This window comes from Prionailurus bengalensis, chromosome E1 (genome assembly GCF_016509475.1).
Source record: "Prionailurus bengalensis isolate Pbe53 chromosome E1, Fcat_Pben_1.1_paternal_pri, whole genome shotgun sequence".
Classification (NCBI taxonomy): Eukaryota; Metazoa; Chordata; class Mammalia; order Carnivora; family Felidae; genus Prionailurus; species Prionailurus bengalensis.
This window is the reverse complement of record NC_057347.1, coordinates 13,432,195-13,444,556: the sequence shown is the minus strand read 5'-3', so window position 1 is coordinate 13,444,556 and position 12,362 is coordinate 13,432,195. Positions and strand designations below refer to the sequence as shown.

The 12,362-nt window shown below is 49.6% G+C and overlaps 1 protein-coding gene across 2 annotated transcripts in view; it reads right to left on the bottom strand.

Annotated features, from left to right (window-relative positions):
* TRPV3 (transient receptor potential cation channel subfamily V member 3) overlaps positions 1-12,362 on the bottom strand; it is a 36,804-nt gene that overhangs the window by 21,508 nt on the left and 2,934 nt on the right. For both annotated transcript variants that reach the window (XM_043583405.1, XM_043583407.1), the window contains exons 3-6: positions 6,011-6,115; positions 5,751-5,837; positions 4,636-4,790; positions 3,716-3,892 (exon numbers count right to left, since the gene is read on the bottom strand). In XM_043583405.1, the coding sequence (XP_043439340.1) occupies positions 3,716-3,892; positions 4,636-4,790; positions 5,751-5,837; positions 6,011-6,115 (524 nt within the window). The remainder of the gene's footprint in view (positions 1-3,715; positions 3,893-4,635; positions 4,791-5,750; positions 5,838-6,010; positions 6,116-12,362) is intronic.

The window sequence follows — 12,362 nt, the reverse complement described above, 5'->3', positions numbered from 1 at the left end:
TATTAGCCAATAGACAAACAACTTGATAGAAAACTGAGAAAAAAATTATTAACAAGCACCTCACAGAGAAGAAAATTCACAAGGCCAATGAAGAAAGTGAAACCTGTTTGGAATCATTGATAATCAAGAAAATGAAAGTTAGAATCTAACAAGTTAACACTTTTCCACTTTTCACCAGCCAGATTGGCAAAAACCAAAACCAAAACCAAACAAAAGGATAATTTCCAATATTAGTGAAGGGTGAGGGAATGAGTATTTGGGGGAGAATAAAGCAGTACTTTCTGGAGGCAAATTTGGCAATTATCATTATACATTTCCTTGAACCCAGAAAATCCAAATCAAAGTATTTTCCTAGAAATGTGCACACTGAGCACAGGGTCATAGACAAGAAAGTGCGTTGTGAGATATTGGCGAGGATGCGGAAAAAGGGGAACACTTTTGCACTGCTGGTGGGAATGCAAACTGGGGCAGCCACTCTGGAAAACAGTATGGAGGTTCCTCAAAAAATTATAAATAGAGCTAACCCTATGACCCAGCAATTGCATTACTAGGTATTTATCCAAAGGATACAAAAATGCTGATTCGAAGGGGCACATATATTCCAATATTTATAGCAGTGCTATCAACAATAGCCAAATTATGGAAAGAGCCCAAATGTCTATTGACTGATGAATGGATCAAGAAGATCGGGTACATATACACAATAGAATATTACTAGGCTATCAAAAGAATGAAACCTTGCCATTCGCAACAATGTGGATGGAACTAGAGTGTATTATGCCAAGCAAAATTAGTCAGTCAGAGAAAGATAAATGTCATTTGATTTCACTCATATGTGGAATTTAAGAAACACAGCAGATGAACATAGGGGAAGGGAAGGAAAAATAAGATAAAAACAGAGAAGGAGGCAAACCATAAAAACACAAAACAAACTAAGGGTTGCTGGACGGGTGTTGGGTGGGGGTGGGGGATGGGTTGAATGGGTGATGGGCATTAAGGAGGGCACTTGTTGGGCTGAGCACTGGGTGTTATATGTAAGTGATTACTCACTGAATTCTCTCCTGAAATCATTATTACACTATATGTTAACTAACTTGAATTAAAAAAAAAAAAGAATGTGCACTGTGCTATTGTCATCATGAAAAATTAGAAAATATTCAGATAGCCATCAACAGGGGAATAGTGAAATTAGCCACAGGATAGCCATCCTCAGACTAAGCAGGTAAAAGGAGGCAGATGCTTCGGATTCTGTGTCTCCATTTCTCTCTGCCCCACTCGCCTCTTTCTCTCTCTCAAAAGTAGATATTAAAAAAAAATTTTTTTTAAGTAGACAGACTTTCATACAGACTCATATTCTGAGATGGGAAGGTGTCTGAAGCATATAGTTAAAAAAAAAAAAAGCAAGTCGTAGAACAGTGCAAACAGCACCATACTATTCTATGTTAAGGAGGTAAGTGAATAAATAAAACCATCTACTTCTATGTGCTCATAGACACATGTGTAGAAAGCCTGGGAAAGTCTTCCAAGTCTACACACCATAATAATCAGTTCTGGATTGGACCGTAGGAAATAGGCAAAGGATTTTTTTTAACTTAATTTAAATATTTAAATGTTTGACAATGAAATTCTCTTCATGTGTTATTTATGTAATTAAAAATAGTTATGTTGAATCTCAACAATGGATATATAATGGTTCAGTAAGCTAATATCTCAAATATATGTTTAAAACTTTTTTTTTTCAACGTTTATTTATTTTTGGGACAGAGAGAGACAGAGCATGAATGGGGGAGGGGCAGAGAGAGAGGGAGACACAGAATCGGAAACAGGCTCCAGGCTCTGAGCCATCAGCCCAGAGCCTGACGCGGGGCTCGAACTCACAGACCATGAGATCGTGACCTGGCTGAAGTCGGACGCTTAACCAACTGTGCCACCCAGGCGCCCCTAAAACTTTTAATAATAAATGTTTTAACTACATAAATTGCCTTGGAAAAGGCACGCTTCTGAAGACCTCTAATAAAATGCTAAAAATTACAATATTTTAAAAGTGGTCTTTGGATCCTCTTGGCAGCAAATGGAGGAAACATTAGCCTCTGCCTGCCGGGGGAACTGAGACTCAGAAAGAAAAGCAAAGTAACATGGCCAGAGTGAGGAAAAAGAGGACACTGGTGGTGCTGGAGCCCCTTAGCCCCAGGCGGCAGGCAGCACCCAGGACTGAAGGAAAGGTGGCAGAAGATACCATCAGAGGGAAAAAATGGGGTGGGGTTGGTTTCTGGGAAGACAGAAATAAACGGCTCTTCCCACCATGCGGAGAGAGAGTGAGTGCTCACAGCCCCCAACAAGCCCACCAGCAAAGAAGGAAGGGGTGAGGGGAGGCTGAGAAAGGGCAGAAGTCAGGGGTTGCAGCTGGAACAGCAAAGCCTTAATACACTAATCTTCATTTATTCACCCATTCGAAAAGCATTTATTAAGGACATCTTATGTGAGACGCCAAGCATCCCAGGGAATCCACTATGGGCAAGATAGACTCCATTCCCACCCTCAAGGGGAACATGCTACTAGAAAAGGGAGTATGTAAGTCCCTGTAATGCTGACAGGAAGAAAGGGGGACAGAAGGGGACTGAAAGGGAGAAGAATCAGTACAGATAAGCCTGAGGCACTGGCCTAAACCTCCCTGGCTACAAGACTACTATCAACTCCCTGGTGGCAGGCTGAGAACATTTTATAGCTCATCCAGTTTCTCTCTTTGCTTTGGCCAGCAGGGAGCTCAGTGTGCAGCTCAGCACTCAGTGGCAGCAGTCTTCCCTGGGTTTCCTCTCTTCTGATCAACAGTGTGTTTTCACAATCTTTGACTTTTTTCTGCATGTAACGAAAACCCTTTAGAGAGTCTGTAGTTTAAATAAATAAATGAATAAAAATTAAAATGACTTTCTCCCATGAGAAAAGTTGAGGGCCCAAGCTAGACCATCACCTGCAAAGAGCAATGTTTAGCGCCCCATGGCATATCAGCAGGATGGCATTCCTGAGCCCATCATTTCTGTACCTCATTAGACCCTAATGGGATGTGTACTGAGTCCAAAAACTCCAGGGAGGACACATCTTACAGATTATTCAGAACAGATTTGCTGGGCAGCGAAACACCATCTCAGATTTGATCTCCCTGCCCCTCTCCAGCCCATTTAAGAGAGAAACCACAACACTGAGACCCAAATGGGGTGGTTCATGGTAGCGATGACGACAGTTGCCATGTGTTGGCCTCACCCAGCTGTCTGACAGATTCTCTGGCCTTCTTTCCATTGCTCCAGTGTGTCAAACTCATTCCCATCTCAGGCTTTTGCCCTTGCCCTGCTCCAAATCTTTTGTCACCACGTAGGCCGCAGGTCAAAGGTTACCTCCCTGCTTATCCACTCTGAAGTTGCCTGTCCCCAGTCACTTTTGATCCAATTACCTTCTTCTATTTTATTTTCATAGCATTTTCCATCTAAAATTACCTTATTTGGAGCATTGGCCTACATCTGTCTTATTCACCACTGGACCCTGGTGCCAAAGACAATGCCTGGCATGTGGTCAGTGCTCAAAGCTATCTGCAGAACAAAGGAAGAGAGGCGTGCTTGCTATGTGGTGCTAATGCTAAGTGCTTTCTGCGGTGACAGCAGTGTCCCTGCGTAGCCTGGCTCCCACCGGACCCTCTGCAATCCCTGTCTGCACGGCAGCATACCTTCGTAGGCCTCCTCTGTGTATGCAGCATTGATGAACCTGTCCAGGATGTCGTTCTCTTCAGCAAAAGCCAGCAGGATCCGCACGATCTCCTTGGTGTTGGGGTTGATGTTTAACAAGGCCTTCATCAGGCAGGTCTTCCCCGTGTCAGAAGCCGTCAGCTTGTGCATAAGGAAGTCTGCAGGGAGGGAAACAGAATGAGCTGCAGGAGGGGCCTGTCTGCTCCTGGCGGGGTTGGGGGGGGGGGCAGGGTGTGGGGGCTGCAGGCTCAAACCTCTAGACCCTGCTCCAGGCCCTCCCCTGCTGCACACTCCCCTCCTCCCTCTCCAGCTACTCCTCCCCCAAGGCCCCGGAGAGGCTTATCTGAGGCCTTTTGCTCTTTGCTTTCTGTATCCTCTCCCTTATAGGGGACAACCTCACCCACTGCGTGGCTTTCCACTGTCCACTTCAGTGCTGACACCCTGAAATCTCCAGCCTGCCTCCTCCTGGTAGCCTACAAATAAAGCTCATCACCTCCCCCTAACAAGCTACTCCCCAAGCTAACAGCTTGGGCCCCACCATCCACCAAGTCACCAATGGCACCACCCTAGACTCCTCCCTTTCTCTCGCCCTCCTTGTCCTTGAGTCCAGCCAATTCTACTGCTGAAGAGCTGGTCACCTTCCCCCACTCAGATGCTGCGGTCCCCACCTCGCCTGAATAGCTTCCTTCCCATCCGCCATGCAGGAGCCAGACCACGACCTTTACCTGTTTAAGTCCTTTCATGGCTCCCCATTGCCCTCAGAGTCAGGTTCAAAGTCCCCAGCCCAGCATTCTGGGCTCCTCACACGCCCTCCTCACGGGCTGTCATGGGGGAAGGTTGACAGCAGGAGGCACGCAGGGCCCCCAGCCCTGTACCGTCTCTGCCGGAGTCAGGCACTGACCAGCCACTTCCAGGCCACGACGTCGCTTGCAAAGCTCCTGCAACTCCACCAGCAGCTCCAGCAGCTCCTCCACGCTGCCCTCTGACACGGCTGCAAAGATGCGCTTCTTCAGCCGCCTCTTTTTTCGCCTCTGCTCTTCCTTGGCCAGGTTTGCACTGAGGCCAGAAAGTGTTTCCAACTCACCACACATGCACCCCCACCCCCACTCACTCCCCTTCCCCGACCAGAGCCACGATGCCTGCAGGGTGCTGCAAAGCCCAGAACCCCCTCCATTAGTGCTCCGGGCCCCTGGGATCCGTGTTGCCCTACGCAGGCTTCCCTCCTAATCCAAATGCAATCACATTTTTTCAGAATATATGCTTGGGGGCTCCCTGGTGGCTCAGTCGGTTAAATATCTGACACTTGATTTTGGCTCAGTCGTGATCTCACGGTTCATGGGATGGAGCCCTGCATCCAGCTCTGCACTGACGGTGTGGTACCTGCTTCAGATTCTGTGTCTCCCTCTCTCTCTGCCCCTCCCCCGCACACTCTCTATGTCTCTCTCTCTCTCAAAATAAGTATGCTTTTAAATATATATATATATATATACACACACACACATATATATTTAGATACACATAGTAAAGGTGATTAGGAAGAACTATTAATGGTGATTACCTAAAAAAGTATGAGAGTAGAGGAAGGAAAATCTCACTTTCATCTTTTGTGGTGTCTGAATTGTTTAAATCTCTCTCTGGGCCCCCACACTCCGAATAGGCAACCATGGTAACGCACATTCTTTTGTTTGTGTGTGTTCTTGCGGAAATGCATATGATGTTTCATGGTTTATATGCATATATTTTTAAGTTACGTAGACGGGATTGTGTTAAAGTTCTCATTCTGCTTCATACTGTGGCTTGAATGCTTCACAATGAATGGGTAATACTTTTTATAGTTTATAAAATGTAGTACTCCCCTCCCCCCACAAAAATGCCTACATGCCGCAGCTACAGGCCCAGACATTCGTCCCAGCCCCCCGGGAAGGGAGGCTTGTTTCTCTCTCCTGGATCCTGGTGCCCGTGCCCCTGACACCCACCTGGTGGACACCGTGGGATGAGAGGAAGGGCCAGGCTCACCTGGGACTGTTGGGATTGGACGGCGTCTCTGTCACGTCGTCCTGAGGGGACTGTGGAGAGTCCATGTCATCACAGTTGCCAGAGAGGCTGGAGGGTGGGGGAAAGGAAGAGGGACACAGGAGTTTAAAACTGGACAATGGTAGCATGCCGCAACCGGGCCTGGCCACGTGGCCCAGAATGAGTCACTGCCCCCGCCCCCTGGAACTGAGGGCTGGGTTGGCAGGGGTTGGGGATGGCCGGGCAGGGGGGCCGGGACTCACCACTGCCGGATGTTGGAGTCCATAGGCTTGGAGAAGACGGGGGGAGAGGTCTTGGAGACTGTGGGGTTGGGATCAAACCCTTCTATCTCCAGGAAGAAGTGTGCACTGTGGGGACACCCAAGCAAGGCCATCAGAGCTGGGGCAGAGATTGTCCACCTGTGTGTCCTGCAACCCTGCTTCCAAGAGTGCCCAGCCATACAGAGCACTCGCTCTCGGCCAGCTCTGTGCTGGACCCCGTCCCTCGTGGCCTCACTCTTCCCTCACAGCAGCCCTTGAGGATGGGTACCATCCCAATCATCCACATTCCACAGGGGGGCCTGAGGAGGCTCTGAGGTCAAGCGACTTGCCCAAGCTCACACAGCAGGCAGGCGGCAGAGCCAAGATTCAAAGCTGGGTTTGGGTGACTCTTGTCACTAAAAATACTGAGTAGATGAACACAGGGGTCTCTACCGGGGTGGCCTAACATCTTAGGGGACTTGCCTGTCTGCAGGTGCAAAGGACCCACCAGCGTTGGTGAACATGGCAACAAGAACCACAATTTCCCATCATGCCCCCCAACTGCCCCTCTGGCCTCAGATCTGAAGAGCCCTACCAGGGAGAGGTCCCTAGATGCTGACATCTACAAGGGCCTTTCCTGGCTGCCAGGGCACAGTCCCCACCCCCACATTCAACCCCCTTTGACCACCTCTCATATTGTTTTGTTGGCACAGAAAATAGATCTAGAGCAGTGAGTGGATATAAAAGTTCCAGGTATAGGGCTAAGAACCCCTTGTGGAGAAGGAAAACTCAGGAAAGCACTTTGGACAGTGGAGGCAAGGCGCAGTAGAGGGGCAAGTGAAGGGCATGCTTTCTCCCAGGGCTGGAAGAGAGACTTGGGTGCAGGGTCTGTGACCTGGATAAGCCCCAAGGAAAGGGACAGACTTACTGCCCCATGAGAGGCAAGACACAGACCCAAGATAGGACTCCCTAACCAGACATAGCCCGGCCTCACATTTAGACACGCCCACAAACACAGACACGCCCACTCTCGGAACCCACAGTCACACACTCAGGGACAAGCCTTCTCATGACATCCAGAGTAGTGAGGATCAGGCTGGCGGTCAGTTGTAGCAATACTCCCCACGCCGTGGCTGCTGCAGCACACCTGCTGGCTCGGTGACCTCACCTGGGAACGATGGCCTTTTGCCACCTGGCCTCTCTCCTCAGTGCCTTTGCTGCCTGCCTCTTTCAGGCCCAGAAGGATCAACACACTCCCTCCATTTCTCACAAGACCACAGAAGAGCTCCCAAGGTATGATTCCAGCCATATCAAGTTCAGAAGGAAGGGCATCAGGGAAGGGATCATGGCCCCATTCTACAGATGAGGGAACTGAGGCTCAGGCTGGAGCAGCAGCTCATCCATAGTCGCCCCACCAGGCTAGAAGCCAAGTTGGTCAGAGAACCTGACTCCTGATTCCAACCTCAAAGTTTATACCACTATCCACACTGCTCTCCCCTCAGCCCTCTGGATCTTCCAGCCAAAGCAGCTCTAGGGATTAGCTGCAGGTGGAAACTGCCCAACATAGGCACTTCCCAGGATGGGGCAGACAGGAGGGAGACTTGGGTCTTGCCTGGAGAATTCCTCTCCTCTCCAGGCACACACAAACCTGGAAGTCTCAGAACAAATCCAGTACTTGGGTGGGGACAGAAATGCGGTGGGAGACGGGGCTGGCTAGCACATTGGGCCTCACCCTCCTATCTTCTGCCCATCAGAGGAACATTCTGATCTGACCTGAAATCAAATCCTTCTTCCAAAAGAGAAGTAAACCCCTGATGGGGAGCCCAAAATCTGGGTTCTAGTCTGCCTCGGTCTCTGCCTCTACCTCCTGTATGCCCCCAGGATGGAGAATAGTTGGGCCAGAAAATCCCTAAGGCCTGGACTCTGGAGCCAGGACAGCTCTAAAAGCATCCACGAATGGACTGTGCAGCTGAAGTGGGCATCAGAGGTCATCCAGTCTGATCACCACTCTTGGCATCCCTGGAGTGCCCCAGAAATGCCACCCTAAAGCTGTCCCTGCTTGCCTGGGCTCCTCAGTAGTGCATCTACTCGATAAACGTTTATTGAGCACCCACAGTGTATCAGGCACTGTTCTAGGAGCTGGAGATTAAACGGTGCACAAATGGGCAAAGATCGCTCTGAAGAGCTACTGTTCTAGTGAACTGGTCAGAACTGGCCCCACGGATCGGACCAGGGCATAGCACAATGAGGCCATTTCTTTTCCTGCTCCAGACAACACACTGACCTTCAGCTGTAAGATCCTCAGTGGGAGGAACTACAACTGCAATGTCCTTGATTCTCCAGAACCCAGCACTAGCTCTGACACTCAGAAGACTTAACAGAGGAGCAGAACATGGGCAGGTAACGTATGAAAGATAAATGCGAGGAGGGAAAAATGGCTGGTCAGATAGATGGACAGATTAGTTGGATGGGTGAATAAGGTGGATAGATGGGTAGATGGTGCACGAATGCATGAATACAGGGAAGGCTAGATGAATGGATGCATGGATGGCTGAGGAATGAGTACTTGGGTGGGCAGATCAGTGGGTAGATGCAGAGACTGGTAGACTGGCCCAATAAGCAGGTAGGATTAAACCTTAAACTTTAAATGTTGGGAGGTTGCATCCCTCAAGTGACTCCTGTTGGGCTCTCATTGCCCAAAGCTTTCTTCTCTTTTCTCGGTCTTGCACATGAAGCTAAGGAAGGGTCCCCTGCCTCTCCTCTACCTCTCCTCCTTCTCAGGGCCTCCTCCCAGAGTCCAAAGGGGCCTCAAGGATGGAGCAGAAAATCAGATCATGACAGCATCTATCTACTCCAGGCCTGGAAAACAAGGCCCCCAGGGAGGGGAAGAAATATTTCCTTATCTTACTGTGAAGTGTCCTCCCTCATGCCGAGGAACTGTGCTAAGCCACCAGGACACTTAATCATCAACTTACCCCCTCTGTCTCTTGTTGTCTCACCTGCTCCTTCACTGACTCACCCACTTACTTAAAAACTACTAGGGGCGCCTGGGTGGCTCAGTCGGTTACGCGGCCATCTTTGGCTCAGGTCATGATCTCACGGTTCGTGAGTTTGAGCCCCGCGTCGGGCTCTGTGCTGACAGCTCAGAACCTGGAGCTGCTTTGATTCTGTGTCTCCTTCTCTCTCTGCCCCTCTGCCTCTGGAGCTCTGTCTCTGTCTCTGTCTCTCTCTCTCTCTCTCAAAAATAAATAAAAATTAAAACAATTAAAAAAAAACTACTAATATGCTCAGTGTAGGAAACCTGGGGAGCAGGGAAGGAAGAGATGACCCTTCTATGGATCCTGTCCTCAGAGATTTCAACCAAAGCTAGGACATCATCCCAATAGGCACCTCAGTCTCTTTAGGGAGGAGCTGGGCTATGGGATCTCAGGGGAAGAGAAGGTTCTTCAGTTGAGGGCAGGGACCAGAACAGGCTTTGCGCTCTGTCACTGTGGGACTTGCTCTGGATCTTGGAGCAGATCTGTGGCTTGGAAAAATCCCCAGAAGCAGAGAGCACAACATGAGAAAAGCTTCCATGGCAGGAAGGCAAGGACTATGTCTGAGGAAGGAAGTCTTTGGTGGCAGGGAACAAGAGAGTTGAGAGCTGGGCTGGAGAGATAACTGACTGTGAGCAAGGACCCAATTCCTGGGATGGGGAGCTGCTAGATCATGAGGGCCATCCCACACCTGCCCTATTTGCCACTGCACATGTCACATCTCACCTGCCATCATGACAGATGGTGAAGTCTTGGCCATGTGCCATCCTAGCTCCTAATATGCAGCATATGCTGTTTGTTTGTTCCTACCTTTGATCCAGACCAGAGGGCACCACAAGTGTGTTGTTAACTCAGGTGAGCATACAGCTCTGCACCATGTCTCCTGCATTTCTGTCCCTTTTGAAGATAATGAACTGCCCCTGAGCTGGGAAGGAGCCTGTGTGGCCAACTACTTTGTCCCAAGAAATGCCCAAGGGCCCTGGTCTCCAAAAGACCCATTCCTCCATACCCTTCATCAGCCTGGGCCTCTATCTCAGGGTGTCACCTTGCCCAGGATTCAGTAAGGAGGCCATAGTGGTAGCTGTTCATGAGAAATAGCATGATGGTTGAGGAAAAGCTCCAGGTCCAAAAAAATTTCTCCCCACCTAGACCTCTTGGTGTCTTCAATCCCACCATTAGTACAGATTCACTTACTGATCAAACTGGCCTTCTTTATTTACATAGAATTTTTATTTTTCTTTCTAGGCTGAGTCTTATACTCAGTTTTGAGGGAGATGCTCAAACCCTCGGGGTATGGGGAGAAATAGGCACGTGAGGGCCCTCAAAGAGCTCTTGGGAAGAAGGGGCTACCATTTCAGGAGACAACAGCCACACCTCACACCCAGGCCTTTGGCTTTTGAGGCCATAGGTAGAGCTGGGTCTACAGCTAAGTCATGAACAGGGATAGGCTCAGAAAAGGCAGTTTGGCTGTGGAAAGATCCTGGGATTTTCCTGAAACCCTGTCTGAAATCCTTCCCTGAGGTCCAAACCTCCCCTAGGAATGTGAGAGGGGGAAAGGGAAAGAGGCAGGAGGGTGGTATTTGGTGGCTTAGCTCAGGGATACCTCCGCCCTTACCTAGACAAGCAAGCCCACCCAGGTCCAGGCTGTCCCCACAGTCCTGCCAATACCTGTCTGAACTCAGTGTCCACTCAGTTTTCTCTCCTACAGTCCAGGTGGAGCCTCCACCTGGATGTCCCTCGGACACTTCTCAGCCAAAATTCACATCTGAATTTGGCTTGTCTCTCCTCATCTTGCTCTTTCTCCTGACATGAGCATGTCAGAGATGGCCCCATCATCCCTGCAGGTCCCCCCACCAGATGAAGGGGATGTCTCTTGGTCTTCCTTGTCCCCAACTTCTTATAGCTGATCCTGCAGACCCCACGATCCTGATACCTTCCTGACCCGACTCCCTCTTCTCCATCCCTGATCACCCAGGTTCAGACCTCACCACCTGTCACTCAGGCTTCCCAAGAGCTTTGTCATCTCCCTGCTCCCAGCCTCCCCTCCAAACCATCATCCACACAGATCACCCAGAGTATTATTTCCAAAATGAAAATCTCACCATGCCCTCCCTCTCACACAAAATCCCTTTAGGCTCTACACCGCCCTCAGGTTTGTCTAAACTTCTTAACCAATCCCCAAGACCCAGCTCCAGTGATACTCATGTTCCCCAAAATTCCTCCACCCACCAAGCACTTCAGCTATACAGTCCCTCACTGGTCTCCACCCCTAGCCTCTTTCTGGAATGCTCTTTCCCTTCTTTTCCACCTGCCATCACCCATTTCAAACCACTTCATCCAGGAAGTGCCCTGAGACTTTCCACAGGATCAGAACGACCCACCCCTTCTCAGACCCCATCCTGCCTGGTTGTCAGGACACTTCCCACATTCTTCTGGGTGCCTTTCTCACCAGACTATGAGCAGGGATGGGCATTCTTTCTGTCTCCCCAGCCTGGGCCCTGGTGCATAAAAAACTTCAGTGATTATTACTCAAAACAACAGACAGAAAGGAAAGCACCAACTTCACATCTGGCCCAAGAGGGGGCCTGGAATGGACACAGAGGAGGCAGGACAAATGAGCTGAACTAGACCTGGAGCTCACCGGGGTCTAGTGAAAGCACAGCTTGTGGGGAGGAGGGCCATTCGGGCTTGAGGGGCACCAAATCAGCTGAGGGTGTGGGGGACTGCCATGGAGGCATCTCAGGGGCCAGGGATGACCCTGGAGAAGTACTTTCCTTGCTCCTGCTTCTTCTACATCCCCATCTGGGAAGTAGTCATAGCCATCCCAGCCCCATCCGGTTCCCAGGGGTTCTTTGGAATAATAATAACAATGACAATGATGAAGATGAATCTCCAAGTAACAAAAACACTATCAACACTAGCATGTGCAGGGCACTGACTATGTGCCAGGCACAGAGCATTATGCCAACAACCTCAATTAACCATCATCCTATGAGTTGGTGCCTTTGCTGGTGTCCCCATTACACAGGTGGCATTAAAGAGCTTGAATAAGCTGTGGCTCAGCACCCAGTGGACAGGAAAGTAGTTGGTGTAGGTAAAAAAAGTGCCCACTTGGGGATCCAGACTACCTGAAATTTCCATGTGCTTTCTTGCTCCTTGTTTCAAGGATGGCTCCAGAAATCCCTTGCTTCACCCAGAAGCCTTCCTGAATATTTCTGCGTCAGTGCCTCTGATACCTCCAGGGAGACCTCCCTGATTATTCTGGTTGTACTGACTTCCCCACCTCAGCCCCCTGAGTATGCAGTGCTATTTCCCCACCC